At 42.6% G+C, this 17,264-nt stretch overlaps 1 protein-coding gene across 1 annotated transcript in view; it reads left to right on the plus strand.

Annotated features, from left to right (window-relative positions):
* pyroxd2 (pyridine nucleotide-disulphide oxidoreductase domain 2) overlaps positions 1-16,952 on the plus strand; it is a 34,669-nt gene extending 17,717 nt beyond the window's left edge. Inside the window, 9 exon segments of the mRNA NM_001141738.1 lie at positions 6,186-6,283; positions 6,406-6,547; positions 8,464-8,598; positions 10,413-10,485; positions 13,765-13,918; positions 14,041-14,195; positions 14,424-14,530; positions 15,453-15,573; positions 16,051-16,952. Of these exon segments, the coding sequence (NP_001135210.1) occupies positions 6,186-6,283; positions 6,406-6,547; positions 8,464-8,598; positions 10,413-10,485; positions 13,765-13,918; positions 14,041-14,195; positions 14,424-14,530; positions 15,453-15,573; positions 16,051-16,121 (1,056 nt within the window). The 3' untranslated portion in view covers positions 16,122-16,952.
* Positions 16,953-17,264: the final 312 nt, after the last annotated feature.

The raw sequence follows: 17,264 nt of genomic DNA on the forward strand, positions 1-17,264 counted from the left end.
GCTCTTATCCAGAGAAACTGAGGTTAAGTGCCTTGCTCAAGGGCAAATCAACAGAATTTTCACCTAGTTAGCTTGGGGATTTGAACCAGCAACCTTTCAGTTACTGGTCCAATGCTCTTAACCACTAGACTACCTGCCTAGTCAATTCTTAAGATTAAGCACATTAATCCGCTTTACAACCGGTGTAGCCTAACTGGCATACATAGGCGACGAGTGAGTTTCAAGTCTGGAGAAGATAATTTTTACCATAAAAATGCACCTTTATGGCTTCCTAAGTGGTGCAGCAGTCTAAGGCACTGCTTCACAGTGCTAGAGGCATCACTACAGACCCGGGTTCGATCCCGGGCTGTGTCATGATCGGGCAGCGCACTATTGGCCCAGCGTCATCCGGGTTAGGGGAGGGTTTGGCCGGGGGGGCTTTACTTGGCTCATCGCGCTCTAGCGACTACTTGTGGTGGGCCGGGCACCTGCAGGCTGATCTCGGTTGTCAGTTGAACAGTGATTACTCCGACACATTGGTGTGGCTGGCCTCCGGGGTTAAGCGGGCGGGTGTTAAAGAAGCTCAGTTTGGTGGGTAATGTTTTGGAGGACACATGACTCGACCTTTCGGGGCAAAAATACAAAAAAAGTAATAATAATAATGCACCTTTATAATAAAGAATTACATGCATAATCGCATTTGCAGACATGTAAGATTGCCTATTATTCCTAATGTGATGAGTAGATTGGATAGTCATAATTTAGGCTAATACTATAACTCAATCACTGTTTGCAACAAAAAGAAAATGTTCAATGCATGGCTGAACTCATGTAGCATTGAGCAGGCCTAGGCTATATCAGATACATTTCTTCTTTCTTTGCATGGGAAAAAATGTGGCCTTTTATGAACACATTTCATGCAATTCTACTACACTTTATATGACTGGAGACATTGGCAGAATATGTTTTATAGGACAAATTATAGGGTAGCCTACTGCTGACGGTGACAAAAAGATACATAAAAACGACGCTGTCCATACAATAGGCCTACGAGAAGGGGAGATACTAATAGAATATGATATCCATCAAAACTGGAGGAGGAAATTATTGTCCAAAAACAAACTTTTAAGTAGCACTGACCCAACAATGATAAATAGTGAATATGTGCAGTGTGCATATTGCAGATGCTCTCCGCCGGTGCCAATAAGATAGGCTATACTTTTTGTTCGCTCAATTAAATTGAGAATTTTGATAAGTAAAAGACGAGTCTTTTCATTGTTTTTTCTTTACAGCAACAACCATTTGCTTTCCAAACTATGTTTTCCAACATTGTATTTTGAAATATTGCGATATGCCTGTACTTTTCACAGACAGTCGCAACTCAGCAATAATCTGCTCAAATTGCACGCGCTACCTTTCCTTCTGGCTATAGGCAATTGATTTTAAACAATCCACAAACCTTACTTTTTTAAATAATCGAAATATAATTTGTGGCCAAATCATGCTTTAGTAGCCTATTTTGAATTATTTTATTTATTTATGTATAGACAGGAGAAGGTTCATTAGCCTAATTTTGGCAATTTAATTACATTTATTTTAGGTAAAGCTTAGATCCCCCTAGCCTTATGGACACTCACCTGTTATTTGCATGACACATTTTTTGGACCGCCATAGCCCTATATGGGACGGGTTCGGCAGGGCCGACGTAGATCTTTACTCAAGAAAACCTGCATTGTCATCTGTTCTTCTCAATGAGGGATCTGGGCGCTCCATTGGGAACAGATGCTTTGGTGTATCAGTGGCCTCGTACCCTGCTCTATGCGTTTCATCCGGTTGACCTGATTCAGGCCACTGTGGAGAAGGTCAGTCAGGAGGGTCTGTTGTTGATTCTGGTGGCTCCCCGTTGGCCCAGACAACCCTGGTTTCCGGAGATCATCCACTTGTTGGGCTGGGACCCGTGGAAGGTTCTGTGTTGTCGGGATCTATTGTCCCCGGCGCACGGGACAGTTTGGCACCCATGACCGCAGATATGTATTCTGTGATTGTATACATGCATTGTTTTGGACTTACGGTTCCTTGTACGAGTTCTGACATTTCAGGCTCGCAAGGTAAGTATTGTTCTTCGAACCGTGAGTTCAATGGACTTGAGCTGCAGTGGCAGCGTGTCAGTGCACATAGCCAAGTTGCAGCAGGTTCTGGTTCCCTATATGGGGCTCTGACATTTCAGGCTTCTCAGAAAAGTATTAGGGGAAAAATGTGGTTTCTGTAACCCATTTTTGGAGCTGGTGGAACTTGTGTGTGCTTGGCTGCCGTGGGCCTCCTAGTTTGGTACCCTCTAAGCTGGATTGGGGCGTGCTTGTACTGTATATCCTCATAGTATGTTATACCGAATGACTGACTGAAATGGAGCATACATTTATGAATATAACTACTGTTCCCTAAAGGAGGGAACGAGGTATAACATATTTTAGGCCCGCACCTTCAGGTGATTTGAGCTCGCTGAAGAGCAGTACTGAATTGAGGAAATGAATGCGAGCCCCGGTATTATAGCTAGGAAGGCGGGGCTTCCGAGGGCACGCTCGGTATCCATTGGACCGTTGGGTGTGATTCCAGTTTTCTTCCTGTGAATATGTTATACCTAGTTCCCTCCTTCAGGGAACAGTAGTTATATTAATATCTGTACGTTCTACTCTTGTTTCTCAGATCCTAAACAAATGGTTTGAGTCTATGTATGTATGTATGTATGTATGTATGTATGTATGTACACATACACACACACAGTTGAAGTCGGAAGTTTACATACACTTAGGTTGGCATCATTAAAACTCGTTTTTCAACCACTCCACAAATTTCTTGTTAACAAACTATAGTTTTGGCAAGTCGGTTAGGACATCTACTTTGTGCATGACACAGTCATTTTTCCAACAATTGTTTACAGCCAGATTATTTCACTTATAATCCACTGTATCACAATTCCAGTGGGTCAGAAGTTTACATACACTAAATTGACTGTGCCTTTAAACAGCTTGGAAAAGTCCAGAAAATGATGTCATGGCTTTAGAAGCTTCTGATAGGCTAATTGACAACATTTGAGTCAATTGGAGGTGTACCTGTGGATGTATTTCAAGGCCTACCTTCAAACTCAGTGCCTCTTTGCTTGATATCATGGGAAAATCAAAAGTAATTAGCCAAGACCTCAGAAAAAACATTTGTAGATCTCCACACGTCTGGTTCATCCTTGGGAGCAATTTCCAAATGCCTGAAGGTACCACGTGCATCTGTACAAACAATAGTACGCAAGTATAAACACCATGGGACCACGCAGCCATCTTACCGCTCAGGAAGGAGACGCGGTCTGTCTTCTAGATATGAACGTACTTTGGTGCAAAAAGTGCAAATCAATCCCAGAACAACAGCAAAGGACGTTGTGAAGATGCTGGAGGAAACAGGTACAAAAGTATCTGTATCCACAGTAAAACGAGACCTATATCGACATTAACATGAAATGCCGCTCAGCAAGGAAAAAGCCACTGCTCCAAACCGCCATAAAAAAACCAGACCACGGTTTGCAAATGCACAATGGGACAAAGATCGTACTTTTTGGAAAAATGTCCTCTGGTCTGATGAAACAAAAATAGAACTGTTTGGCCATAATGACCATCGTTATGTTTGGAGGAAAAAGGGGGAATCTTACAAGCCGAAGAACACCATCCCAACTGTGAAGCACGGGGGTGGCAGCATCATGTTGTGGGGGTGCTTTGCTGCAGGAGGGACTGGTGCATTTCACAAAATAGATGGCATCATGAGGTAGGAAAATGTGGATATATTGAAGCAACATCGCAAGACATCAGTCAGGAAGTTAAAGCGTGGTTGCAAATGGGTCTCCCAAATAGACAATGACCCCAAGCGTACTTCCAAAGTTGTGTCAAAATGGCTTAAGGACAACAAAGTCAAGGTATTGGAGTGGCCATCAAAGCCCTGACCTTAATCCTATAGAAAATTTGTGGGCAGAACTGAAAAAGTGTGTGCGAGCAAGGAGGCCTACAAACCTGACTCAGTTACACCAGTTCGGTCAGGAGGAATCGGCCAAAATTCACCCAACTTATTGTGGGAAGCTTGTGGAAGGCTACCTGAAACGTTTGACCCAAGTTAAACAATTTAAATGCAATGCTACTAAATACTTATTGAGTGTATGTAAACTTCTGACACACTGGGAATGTGATGAAAGAAATAATATATATATATACATATACATATACACACACACATATACACACACACAGTGGGGAGAACAAGTATTTGATACACTGCCGATTTTGCAGGTTTTTCTACTTACAAAGCATGTAGAGGTCTGTAATTTGTATCATAGGTACACTTCAACTGTGAGAGACGGAATCTAAACCAAAAATCCAGAAAATCACATTGTATGATTTTTAAGTAATTAATTTGCATTTTATTGCATGACATAAGTATTTGATACATCAGAAAAGCAGAACTTAATATTTGGTACAGAAACCTTTGTTTGCAATTACAGAGATCATACGTTTGCTGTAGTTCTTGACCAGGTTTGCACACACTGCAGCAGGGATTTTGGCCCAGTCCTCCATACAGACCTTCTCCAGATCCTTCAGGTTTCGGGGCTGTCGCTGGCCAATACGGACTTTCAGCTCCCTCCAAAGATTTTCTATTGGGTTCAGGTCTGGAGACTGGCTAGGCCACTCCAGGACCTTGAGATGATTCTTACGGAGCCACTCCATAGTTGCCCTGGCTGTGTGTTTTGGGTCGTTGTCATGCTGGAAGACCCAGCCACGACCCATCTTCAATGCTCTTACTGAGGGAAGGAGGTTGTTGGCCAAGATCTCGCGATACATGGCCCCATCCATCCTCCCTTCAATACGGTGCAGTCATCCTGTCCCCTTTGCAGAAAAGCATCCCCAAAGAATGATGTTTCCACCTCCATGCTTCACGGTTGGGATGGTGTTCTTGGGGTTGTACTAATCCTTCTTCTTCCTCCAAACACGGCGAGTGGAGTTTAGACCAAAAAGCTCTATTTCTGTCTCATCAGACCACATGACCTTCTCCCATTCCTCCTCTGGATCATCCAGATGGTCATTGGCAAACTTCAGACGGCCTGGACATTCGCTGGCTTGAGCAGGGGGACCTTGCGTGCGCTGCAGGATTTTAATCCATGACGGGGTAGTGTGTTACTAATGGTTTTCTTTGAGACTGTGGTCCCAGCTCTCTTCAGGTCATTGAGCAGGTCCTGCCGTGAAATGTTGTGGGCTGATCACTCACCTTCCTCATGATCATTGATGCCCCACGAGGTGAGATATTGCATGGAGCCCCAGACCGAGGGTGATTGACCGTCATCTTGAACTTCTTCCATTTTCTAATAATTGCGCCAACAGTTGTTGCCTTCTCACCAAGCTGCTTGCCTATTGTCCTGTAGCCCATCCCAGCCTTGTGTAGGTCTACAATTTTATCCATGATGTCCTTACACAGCTCCCTGGTCTTGGCTATTGTGGAGAGGTTGGAGTCTGTTTGATTGAGTGTGTGGACAGGTGTCTTTTATACAGGTACAAGTTCAAACAGTTCATACAGGTAATGAGTGGAGAACAGGAGGGCTTCTTAAAGAAAAACGAACAGGTCTGTGAGAGCCAGAATTCTTACTGGTTGGTAGGTGATCAAATACTTATCATGCAATAAAATGCAAATTAATTACTTAAAAATCATACAATGTGATTTTCTGGATTTTTGTTTTAGATTCCGTCTCTCACAGTTGAAGTGTACCTATGATACAAATGACAGACCTCTACATGCTTTGTAAGTAGGAAAACCTGCAAAATCGGCAGTGTATCAAATACTTGTTCTCCCCACTGTATATATACCATTTTTGGAGGTCTGTAATTTATCATCGGTACACTTCAACTGTGAGAGACGGAATGTAAAACAAAAATCCAGAAAATCACATTGTATGATTTTTAAGTAATTCATTTGCATTTTATTGCATGATAAGTATTTGATCACCTACCAACCAGTAAGAATTCAGTCTCTCACAGTCCTGTTAGTTTTTCTTTAAGAAGCCCTCCTGTTCTAGTTGCTGTCTAACCCTTCCTCATCTGATTCTAGTTGCATCCATGTTGTAAAGCTTTCCAGCGTCTTCTGTGCATTGCTGAATATCTATAATATTTATTTTTAATTCTCAGATCCTGAACCGTTGGTTTGAATCTGAGCCTCTTAAAGCCACACTGGCTACAGATGCTGTGATAGGAGCTATGACCAGCCCTAACAGCCCTGGCAGTGGGTGAGACACACACACACACACACACACACACACACACACACACCCCTCAGAATTTAATAGAACATTATATTGTATATATGTTTTGGACAATACAGTTTCCCCCTTTGTATCTCCCCCCGCAGGTATGTCCTCCTTCATCATGTGATGGGGGAGCTGGAGAAGGAGAAGGGAGCGTGGGGTTATGTGGAGGGGGGCATGGGAGGGGTGTCCAAGGCCATCGCTAGCTCTGCCCGCTCCCACGGAGCAGACATCTTTACTGAACAGGTCAGCTGGCTGGATAGGCACGGCTTTCACATTTGTTCTATTCCATAGTGTTTTTCAGTTAATGTTAAACTGTAATGGTCCAGCTGATTTATAATACAGTGAATAAACATACGTACAGCCATATAGGGCAGATTTCATTTCCCCAGGAGTGGTTATCTAGTGGTTCCCTAGTTGGTAACTCGACCTTTTGAATTTAATAGCTAATGGGTAATATAATGTGTTCTTGTGTGATATCTGTGTGTGGGTGTGCATGCATACAGTGAGGGAAAAAAGTATTTGATCCCCTGATGATTTTGTACGTTTGCCCACTGACAAAGAAATGATCAGTCTATAATTTCAATGGTAGGTTTATTTGAAAAGTGAGCGACAGAATAACAACAACAAAAATCCAGAAAAACGCATGTCAAAAATGTTATAAAATGATTTGTATTTTAATGAGGGAAATAAGTATTTGACCCCTCTGCAAAACATGACTTAGTACTTGGTGGCAAAACCCTTGTTGGCAATCACAGAGGTCAGACGTTTCTTGTAGTTGGCCACCAGGTTTGCACACATCTCAGGAGGGATTTTGTCCCACTGCTCTTTGCAGATCTTCTCCAAGTCATTAAGGTTTCGAGGCTGACGTTTGGCAACTCGAACCTTCAGCTCCCTCCACAGATTTTCTATGGGATTAAGGTCTGGAGACTGGCTAGGCCACTCCAGGACCTTACATTTTACATTTTAGTCATTTAGGAGACGCTCTTAGCAGACCTTAATGTGCTTCTTCTTGAGCCACTCCCTTGTTGCCTTGGCCGTGTGTTTTGGGTCATTGCCATGCTGGAATACCCATCCACGACCCATTTTCAATGCCCTGGCTGAGGCAAGGAGGTTCTCACCCAAGATTTGACGGTACATGGCCCCGTCCATCGTCCCTTTGATGCGGTGAAGTTGTCCTGTCCCCTTAGCAGAAAAACACCCCCAAAGCATAATGTTTCCACCTCCATGTTTGACGGTGGGGATGGTGTTCTTGGGGTCATAGGCAGCATTCCTCCTCCTCCAAACATGGCGAGTTGAGTTGATGCCAAAGAGCTCCATTTTGGTCTCATCTGACCACAACACTTTCACCCAGTTGTCCTCTGAATCATTCAGATGTTCATTGGCAAACTTCAGACGGGCATGTATATGTGCTTTCTTGAGCAGGGGGACCTTGCGGGTGCTGCAGGATTTCAGTCCTTCACGGCGTAGTGTGTTACCAACTGTTTTCTTGGTGACTATGGTCTCAGCTGCCTTGAGATCATTGACAAGATCCTCCCGTGTAGTTCTAGGCTGATTCCTCACCGTTCTCATGATCATTGCAACTCCACGAAGTGAGATCTTGCATGGAGCCCCAGGCCGAGGGAGATTGACAGTTCTTTTGTGTTTCTTCCATTTGCGAATCATCGCACCAACTGTTGTCACCTTCTCACCAAGCTGCTTGGCGATGGTCTTGTAGCCCATTCCAGCCTTGTGTAGGTCTACAATCTTGTCCCTGACATCCTTGGAGAGCTCTTTGGTCTTGGCCATGGTGGAGAGTTTGGAATCTGATTGATTGCTTCTGTGGACAGGTGTCTTTTATACAGGTAACAATGTGAGATTAGGAGCACTCCCTTTAAGAGTGTGCTCCTAATCTCAGCTCGTTACCTGTATACAAGACACCTGGGAGCCAGAAATCTTTCTGATTGAGAGGGGGTCATATACTTATTTCCCTCATTAAAATGCAAATCAATTTATAACATTTTTGACATTTGTTTTTCTGGATTTTCTTGTTGTTATTCTGTCTCACTGTTCAAATAAACCTACCATTAAAATTATAGACAGATCATTTCTTTGTCAGTCGGCAAACGTACAAAATCAGCAGGGGATCAAATACTTTTTTCCCCTCACTGTATGGGTTACAGGATGTGCATCAGGTCTTAGTAGGGTCAGATGGCAGTGCCAAGGGGGTGGTCCTGAAGGACGGCACAGAGATCTACAGCAGAGTGGTACTGTCCAACGCTACACCCTACGTCACCTTTAAAACACTCACCCCTCAGGTAATGCATCTTACAGGTAACACACTCACATCTTAACACACCTCAAGACTGGTGATTAACTTTAATCTCCAGTCAGATTGAATGTGAGACTGGCAATGTGAGACTATCCCATTGGAGAACAAGCTCAAAATTCCATAGCTCATTAACAGTGCCTTCAGAAAGTATTCAGACCCCTTGACTTTTTCCAAATTGTTAGGTTACAGCCTTATTCAACAAAAAAAATCCTAATCAATCTACACACACAACCCCACAATGAGAAAACAAAGCAGGTTTTAAGAAATGTTTGCAAATGTAGTTTTTTTTTTTTTACTGAAATATCACATTTACATAAGTATTCAGACCCTTTACTCAGTACTTTGGTGAAGCACCTTTGGCAGCGATTAAAGCCTTGAGTCTTCTTGGGTATGACGCTACAAGCTTGGCACACCTGTATTTGGGGAGCTTCTCCCATTCTTCTCTGCAGACCCTCCGAAGTTCTGTCATGTTGGATGGGGAGCATTGCTGCACAGCTATTTTCAGGTCTCTACAGATTGGGTTCAAGTCCGGGCTCTGGCTGGGCCACTCAAGGATATTCAGAGACTTCCTGCATTGTCTTGGATGTGTGCTTAGGGCTGTTGTCCTGTAGGAAGTTGAACCTTCACCCCAGTCTGAGGTCCTAAGCGCTCTGGACTAGGGTGTCTCTGTAATTTGCTCCGTTCATCTTTGCCTCGATCCTGACTAGTCTCCCAGTTCCTACCGCTGAAAAACATCACCACAGCATGATGCTGTCACCACCATGTTTCAACGTAGGGATGGTGCCATGTTTCCTCTAGACATGAATCTTGGCATTCAGGCCAAAGAGTTCAATCTTGGTTTCATCAGACCAGAGAATCTTGTTTCTCATGGTCTGAGAGTCCTTTAGGTGCCTTTTGGCAAACTCCAAGCAGGCTGTCATGTGCCTTTTACTGAGGAGTGGCTTCCGTCTGGCCACTCTACCATAAAAGCCTGATTGGTGGAGTTCTGCAGAGATGGGAGAACCTTCCAGAAGGACAACCATCTCCACAGAGGAACTAGAGGTCTGTCAGAGTGACCATCCGGTTCATGGTCACCTCCCTGACCAAGGCCCTTCTCCCCCGATTGCTCAGTTTGGCCAGGCGGCCAGCTCTAGGAAGAGTCTTGGTGGATCCAAACTTCTTCCATTTATTAATGACGGAGGCCACTGTTTTATTGGGGACCTTTATTGCTGCAGAAATGTTTTGGTACCCTTCCCCTGATCTGTGCCTCATCTTGGAGCTCTATGGACATTTCCTTTGACCTCATGGCTTGGTTTTTGCTCAGACATGCACTGTCAACTGTGGGCCCTTATATAGACAGGTGTGTGCCTTTCCAAATCATGTCCAATCAATTGAATTTACCACAGGTGGACTCCAATGAAGTTGTAGAAACATCTTAAGGATGATCAATGGAAACAGGATGCACCTGAGCTCAATTTCAAGCCTCAAAAGGTATTTCTGTTTCTTAATTTTTTCATAAATTTGCGCAAAATAAAAAAAAAAAACGTTTTTCACTTTGTCATTATGGGTTATTGTGTGTAGATTGCTGAGGATTTCTTTTTTATGAATCCATTTTAGAATAAGGCTGTAACATAACAAAAAGAGGAAAAAGTCAAGGGGTCTGAATAGTTGAAAAAGTAGGCTATTGAAAAGACAATAGTCTATATACATTACATTCAGGAAGACAACAAAAATTGTTCCAAAAATATTGTACTCAGAAGTGTAATATCGTGTTTGTGTCCTCTTACCTTAACCCTAACCCCTCTGTTTTGCTTCTCACAGAGTGCTCTTTCTCCAGCGTTCATCAAAGCTGTAGGTCAGATAGACTACACCTCCCCTGTCACTAAGATTAATGGTACGACCCTTATCATATCTACCTCATACTTTTCTTTTGTGTTGTTGAACTACCTTTCTTCAAGTACTTACTGTACTTAAGTACTTAAAGTACTTACTTTAAGAAACCCTTAGCATACAATTTCTGCATCCACGCGGAAATCGAATTAACACAAAACTAAATCGCCATCAGAATTTGTCTGATTAAACTAGAGAGATTTTTTTTTTGCATGGGCTGTGTCTCAATCCACCGCCCTTCCGCATCTGCGGTGAAAGTTGGCAGAGCTAGAGTGGTGTTTGTCAGACCATGAGACCAAATAGGTCTTCTCACAAAGTTTCATCAGCTGTATGGGTGGCTGGTCTCAGAAGATCTGTCAGGTGAAGAAGCCGGATGTGGAGGTCCTGGGCTGGCGCAGTTACAGGTAGTCTGCGGTTGTGAGGCCGTTTGGACGTACTGCAAAATTCTCTAAAACGACATTGGGAGGCGGCTTATGGTAGAGAAATTAACATTAAATTATCTGGCAACAACTCTGGTGGACATTCCTGCAGTCAGCATGTCAATTGCACTCTCCCTCAAAACTTGAGACATCTGTGGCATTGTGTTGTGACAAAACTTCACATTTTAGAGTGGCCTTTTATTGTCCCCAGCACAAAGTGCACCTGTGTAATGATCATGCTGTTCAATCCGCTTCATGATATGCCACACCTGTCAGGTGGATGGATTATCTTAACAAAGTAGAAATGCTCACTAACGGGGATGTAAACAAATTTCTGCACAAAATATGAGAGAAAAAAGCTTTTTGTGAATATAGAACATTTTGGGGATCTTTTACTTCAGCTCATGAAACATGGGACCAACACTTTACATGTTGCGTTTTATATTTTTGTTTTGTACATAATAAAAAAAAGTTTCCTGCTCTTTCTTAGATCTCTCAGATATAGGACAGACACTTCAGAACAAACTTCCTTTAGATTTTTTGGGGGACTATCTTTTGTTCCATGTAGTGAATCTGTTATTCAATGTGTTTCTATTGGCTAATAGCAGTAATGCAAAATTCAATGTTTCATCCCCCAATTGTTTTTTATACCTTTAGGGGCCTTAAAATTCAATAAGCAAATAGCTCAATTATCCTTGGTACAACTGGAACGGTATATGTATGTATGTATGTATGTATATATATATACACACACACACACATACATATAACACACACACATACATATATATATATATATATATATATACATACATACATACATACATATATACATATATATATATATATATATGTATGTGTATATATATACACACACATACATACATACATACATACACATATGTATATATGTATGTATGTATGTATGTATGTATGTATATATATATATATATATATATATATGTATGTATGTGTGTGTATATGTATGTGTGTGTGTGTGTGTGTATATATATATATATACACGCACATGCAGTACCTGTCAAAAGTTTGGACACACCTACTCATTCAGGCGTTTTCCTTGTTCTACATCTTAGAATAATAGTAAAGACATCAAAACTATGAAATCATACATATGTAAGCATGTAGTAACCAAAAAGTGTTAAACAAATCAAATATATTTTCTGTTTTAGATTCTTCAAAGTAGCCACCCTTTGCCTAGATGACAGCTTTGCACACTCTTGGCATTTTCTCAACCAGCTTCATGGGGAACGCTTTTACAATAGTCTTGAAGGAGTTCTCACATATGCTGAGCACTTGTTGGCTGTTTTTCCTTCACTCTGTGGTCCAACTCATCCCAAACCATCTCAATTGGGTTGAGGTCGGGTGATTGTGGAGGCCAGGTCATCTGATCCATCACTCTCCTTGGTCAGATAGCCATTACACAGCCTGGAGGTGTGTTTTGGGTCATAGTCCCACAAAGCGCAAACCAGATGGGATGGCCTATCACTGCAGAATTCTGTGGTAACCATGCTGGTTAAGTGTGCCTTGAATTCTAAATAAATCACAGACAGTGTCACCAACAAAGCACCATCACACCTCCTCCTCCATGCTTCACAGTGGGAACCACACATGTGAAGATCATCCGTTCACCTACTCTGTGTCTCACAAAGACACGGAGGTTGGAACCAAAAATCTCAAATTCGGACTAATCAGACCAAAGGACAGATTTCCACTTGTCTAATGTCCATTGCTCGTGTTTCTTGGCCCAAGCCAGTCTCTTCTTCTGGATTAATTGTCAGAGTGGAGAACCTTGTGCATTTCAGGTAAAATAACAACCCAATGTTTATATTCCAGGACAAATTATCTAGCAACAGCAAGGTAGCTAGCTAAATTGCCATGAATGTTTAGACCTGAGCCCAAATTAATATAGTTGGTTCAGAGTTTGTTTAGATTTTTTCACCTGCGTGTCCTGATCGCATCTGGTGTGGATGAACAAAATCAACAAATCAACATTGTCGTCACACGTCATCAGTGTGCGCATCTGAACACTATGCTGGAAAACACCGGGTTTGTTATTTTTGATTAAAAGAAAACCGCGTGGATTCCGCAACGTGTTTAGCTTTAAACAACTAGGAACCACCGCTAACCAAATAACAGTGATAGGTGCTGTACTACAGACAGTGGTCGTTGGTCGTGGGAAAGACGCGTTGTTGAAAACTTTTGAAAAACAACTGGTTGCAGTAAAGAGCCAACCTGGATACTAAGGAGATCCTGAGGGAAATCGACGAATACCAACAGCTTTACACTATGGAGGAACAACATAATCCATCATGGAAAGATCCGACAAAAGAAAGAAAAACAGATGAATCTACAGACACGGACAATTTACTTACCGTTGAAGTAGAGGCTAGTGCTCTGGCTGGAATCCATGCAACACTGGAGAAGTTGTGTGAGGAGGTAGCAGGGCTGAGGGGGAGTTTGGAGTTTAGCCAGAGTGAAATTCTCACTCTCCAAAGAGAGAACAAGGCACTCACTGTCACGACTTCTGCCGAAGTCCATGCCCCTCCTTGCATGGGTGGTGCTTGGTGGTCGACATCACCGGTCTTCTAGCCATCATTGATCAGTTTTTCATTTTCCATTGGTTTTGTCTTGTCTTCCATCACACCTGTTTCCAATCCCATTAATTACTTGTGTATTTAACCCTCTGTTTCCCCTCATGTCCTTGTCAGTGATTGTTTGTATGTTATGTTACGTGGGTTTGTGTATCGGTGTGCGACGGGTATACTTTACCGATTTTATTTTGTACTTTTGGTTTTGGGGCAGGAACCTAATTACAAATAATTTGGACCCATTCTTCCTAACAGTGGCAGTGGATAAGCTTCCTAACTTTTTAGCGGCCCCCACACCAGACGGCAAGCCTGGTCCACACCACCAGTGTTCTATCCACCTCAACTGTGAGAGTGTGGAGGTGTTACAGACAGCCTACGAAGACTGCAAGGAGGGACGGCCCTCGTCCAGGTAAACACACACACAGACATGCACGTATGGACACACACACATCCAGGGACCCACAGAAGTGCATACAGGTTCACATACCACACACACACACACTTACATTCTTCCTTTTCTCTCCCCTACAGGCCCATGATCGAGATGACCATTCCATCGGTGTTGGACCCAACTCTGGCGCCCCCTGGTAGTCATGTGGTGTTACTGTTCACCCAGTTTACGCCATATAGTCTGGTGGGAGGGAGAGCGTGGACAGACCAGGACAGAGAGGCCTTTGCAGACTCAGGTTAGAACGCACGCACACACACACACACACACACACACACACACACACACACACACGTGGAAACACTCTTAGAGCAGTTGTCACTGATGCTAGTAACAGAAACATTGTCACCCACGCAGAAAGTCGTCATCCTCTGAAGATTTTGTATAACATTTTACTGCTCATCACAGGCATTATTGAACTTAAATGAAACTGACTATGTCTCCGTGTGCCTGTGTATCTGTGTAGTATTTAGCTGGATTGAGCAGTATGCCCCTGGGTTCAAATCCTCCATTGTTGGCAAAGATGTCCTGACTCCCCCCGACCTGGAGAGGATATTTGGCCTAACTGGAGGGGTATGTGTGTGTGTGCGGTGTGTGTGAAAATGTCTGTGTGTGCAGTGTGTGTGACAGTTCACAGCCACAATGTACGTACATTTCAATATTTCAAGTCGATTTTCTAATAGCTAGTAGTAGATTAGATAGTGTTCCACTGGGAAGTAGCATGTATTTATACAAAGTTCTGATTTGCACCCCACCAAACCACAGGCACTGAACCAGGAAGTGATTTATATAGGAGCGTCTCTCTTCTTCCTGCTTTCCTTTTGTCAGAGAGAGAGTGTGTATGTGTGCTAACTAACGGCATTGAACGGTTTATGGTGGTTTACCATGATACTGTCCGTCAGAATCAAAGTTCATATCTGGTATTCAAAGTAGTTCAACCACTTGGGTCTGTAGTATTTGTGTAAGTGTTTCTGGTTCATGGCTCATTTTGCATGCTTAAACTACTGTGCACTTTTACACTGCTGCTTTCACAAAGCCGATGAATGGACTCTGAAAGTGCAGTTTAAAGACTTAAGTCTAAGACTAGTGCAGTTAGTAAGTCCCAAGAGTATTACCAGCTTGACTATGTTCTCATCTACTCATTCACGGACTCAATTCCGTTTCTCCTTATTTCACTCAGTCCTGTTCTTTCCATTCTCTCAGTTCCCCATTAGGGAACGACCATAGAGACATGGATGAGTGAGTCAAAGCCCTGTCTTCTTAGTCATGCCTAAATGAGAAGTGGGGTTAGCAAAGTTATGCCCTAAACCTTACCCCTACTGACCCCCCCCTCTATTCTACTTTGATGCTAAGAGGGTGGAAACTCCCCCTAGCCCATGCTCACACCAATCCAATGCTTTTAGATCATTGCGGGGAATTGAACGAGAGCGCACTTCAGGGAGAAGAGGGCAAATTGGACTTAGATTTATGTAGTATGGTATTTTATCCTCCACAGAATATCTTCCACGGAGCAATGTCATTGGATCAGCTCTACCTCGCTCGACCTCTGCCCTCCCTTTCAGACTACCGTTCACCAATCAAAGGGCTTTATCTTTGTGGCAGTGGCTCCCATCCAGGTTTGTGATTGGTCGTAAATGGTTTATTGGAATTCTATCCGATGCCAGCTCCTAGTCATCCTTGTGTGTGTACCAATGTAGGATCTTCATTTGAGCCAGTTTGCTACAGTGGGAAAATAATCCTGCAGCAACAGGAACTGTGAATTATTATGTGGATTATAATTAATGGATATTTTTGTAGGGGTTGATACATTTTTCGTTGGGAAAATCAAGGCTGAAATGTCAAAATGGAAATTACAAATTTTTGAAGCCTTTTTAAAACTCTAATACAGTACACGTTTGCAAATTCTCATCAAACAAAGAGTGATCAAATTAAGATCCTATATCTGTCCGTCCGTGTGTGTGTGTGTGTGTATTCACTCTTGCATGTGGACCAGTACGAAAAAAAAGAAAATGCACTCTACTGTAAGTTGCTCTGGATAAGAGCATCTGCTAAATGACTAAAATGCCAATGTATTAGTGTGTGTTTCTCCTAAGGTGGTGGAGTGATGGGGTCTCCAGGGTGGAATGCTGCTCTGGCTGCCATGGCTGACCTGAAACGTGGCTGAAACTTTAACCCGCTCTGACGGGATGAAGGGCGGGAGATTTGGACGTCCATGCCAATACCTTAACACTGCCCTCCCAGTTGTAGGTGCTTCATAGCCCGGTGCACCGCTTGGGCAGTTTTTAACTTTAGGAATAATGAAATGATTTCCAATGTGCAAACTCTTCCCACCCGGTGCCCTTGGTTAGCTAAAATGAACGCTCTGTTTCTAGAGGAACGATCTCAGATCCACAGACCTCAACTCTCAATGAAGAAGTACAGATCTCCATCCACTTGTATGGTACTGTGACACCATGACACGTCTTTTATTGAACATTCAACTGATTCCGACTGATGACATCCCAAAGGGAAGCTAATTCAAGCCTTAAGCATACTAGAATTGTAGAATAGAACACTATAAGGAGTTGAATTCTGGAATAGAACATGAATGACTTAAGAAAAGCTCAAACTCAAAAGCTCTCAGCCTAATTGTAGAAAAGAATGTGCACTCCACATCAATGTTTCCCAACTCCAGTCCTCCTGTACCCCCAACAGCACACATTTTTGTTATAGCCTCAGAGAAACACACCTGATCAACTCAGAGGGCTTGCTGATAAGTTGACAAATTGATACGGGTGCTTTGTCCAGGGCTACAATTGGGAGTACTGGAATTGGTTTACACTATTCTACGTGACACAGATACAATTCATCTTCTGCAAAAAAAATAAAAAAGGTATCAAAGAGGTAAACAAAAAAGTAATAGTATGACATCAATTACTGTTTTGATTGTGTTAAACATTGAAATGTATATGTGTGTTTTGTGAATAAAACTTACCAGAGGAATCTTAAAAATCGATTTCTATTGTTTAAACATTTTATGAAATTCGCACCAAATTAATCTAGCTGAAATGCCATGCAGATGTGCAGCTATCTCTTTGTCTCTCTGCCTGTGTCATTCTGTCTCAATTGAATATTCTGGTCCAAATGAACACCGTGTTTTCAGATTGACAGAATTGTTACATCCTATCTATTTAATGATGATATATCATGCAACAAGTAGGAATCCATAGAATTACATAGTCATTTCATAGGACATCTGTGAGGAATCTCTCTGTCACTCAATGTTGTTTCTAAACACCCATCTATAGGTTATTACAGCATGCCTATG

This window comes from Salmo salar, chromosome ssa01, assembly GCF_905237065.1.
Source record: "Salmo salar chromosome ssa01, Ssal_v3.1, whole genome shotgun sequence".
In the NCBI taxonomy this organism is placed as follows: domain Eukaryota; kingdom Metazoa; phylum Chordata; class Actinopteri; order Salmoniformes; family Salmonidae; genus Salmo; species Salmo salar.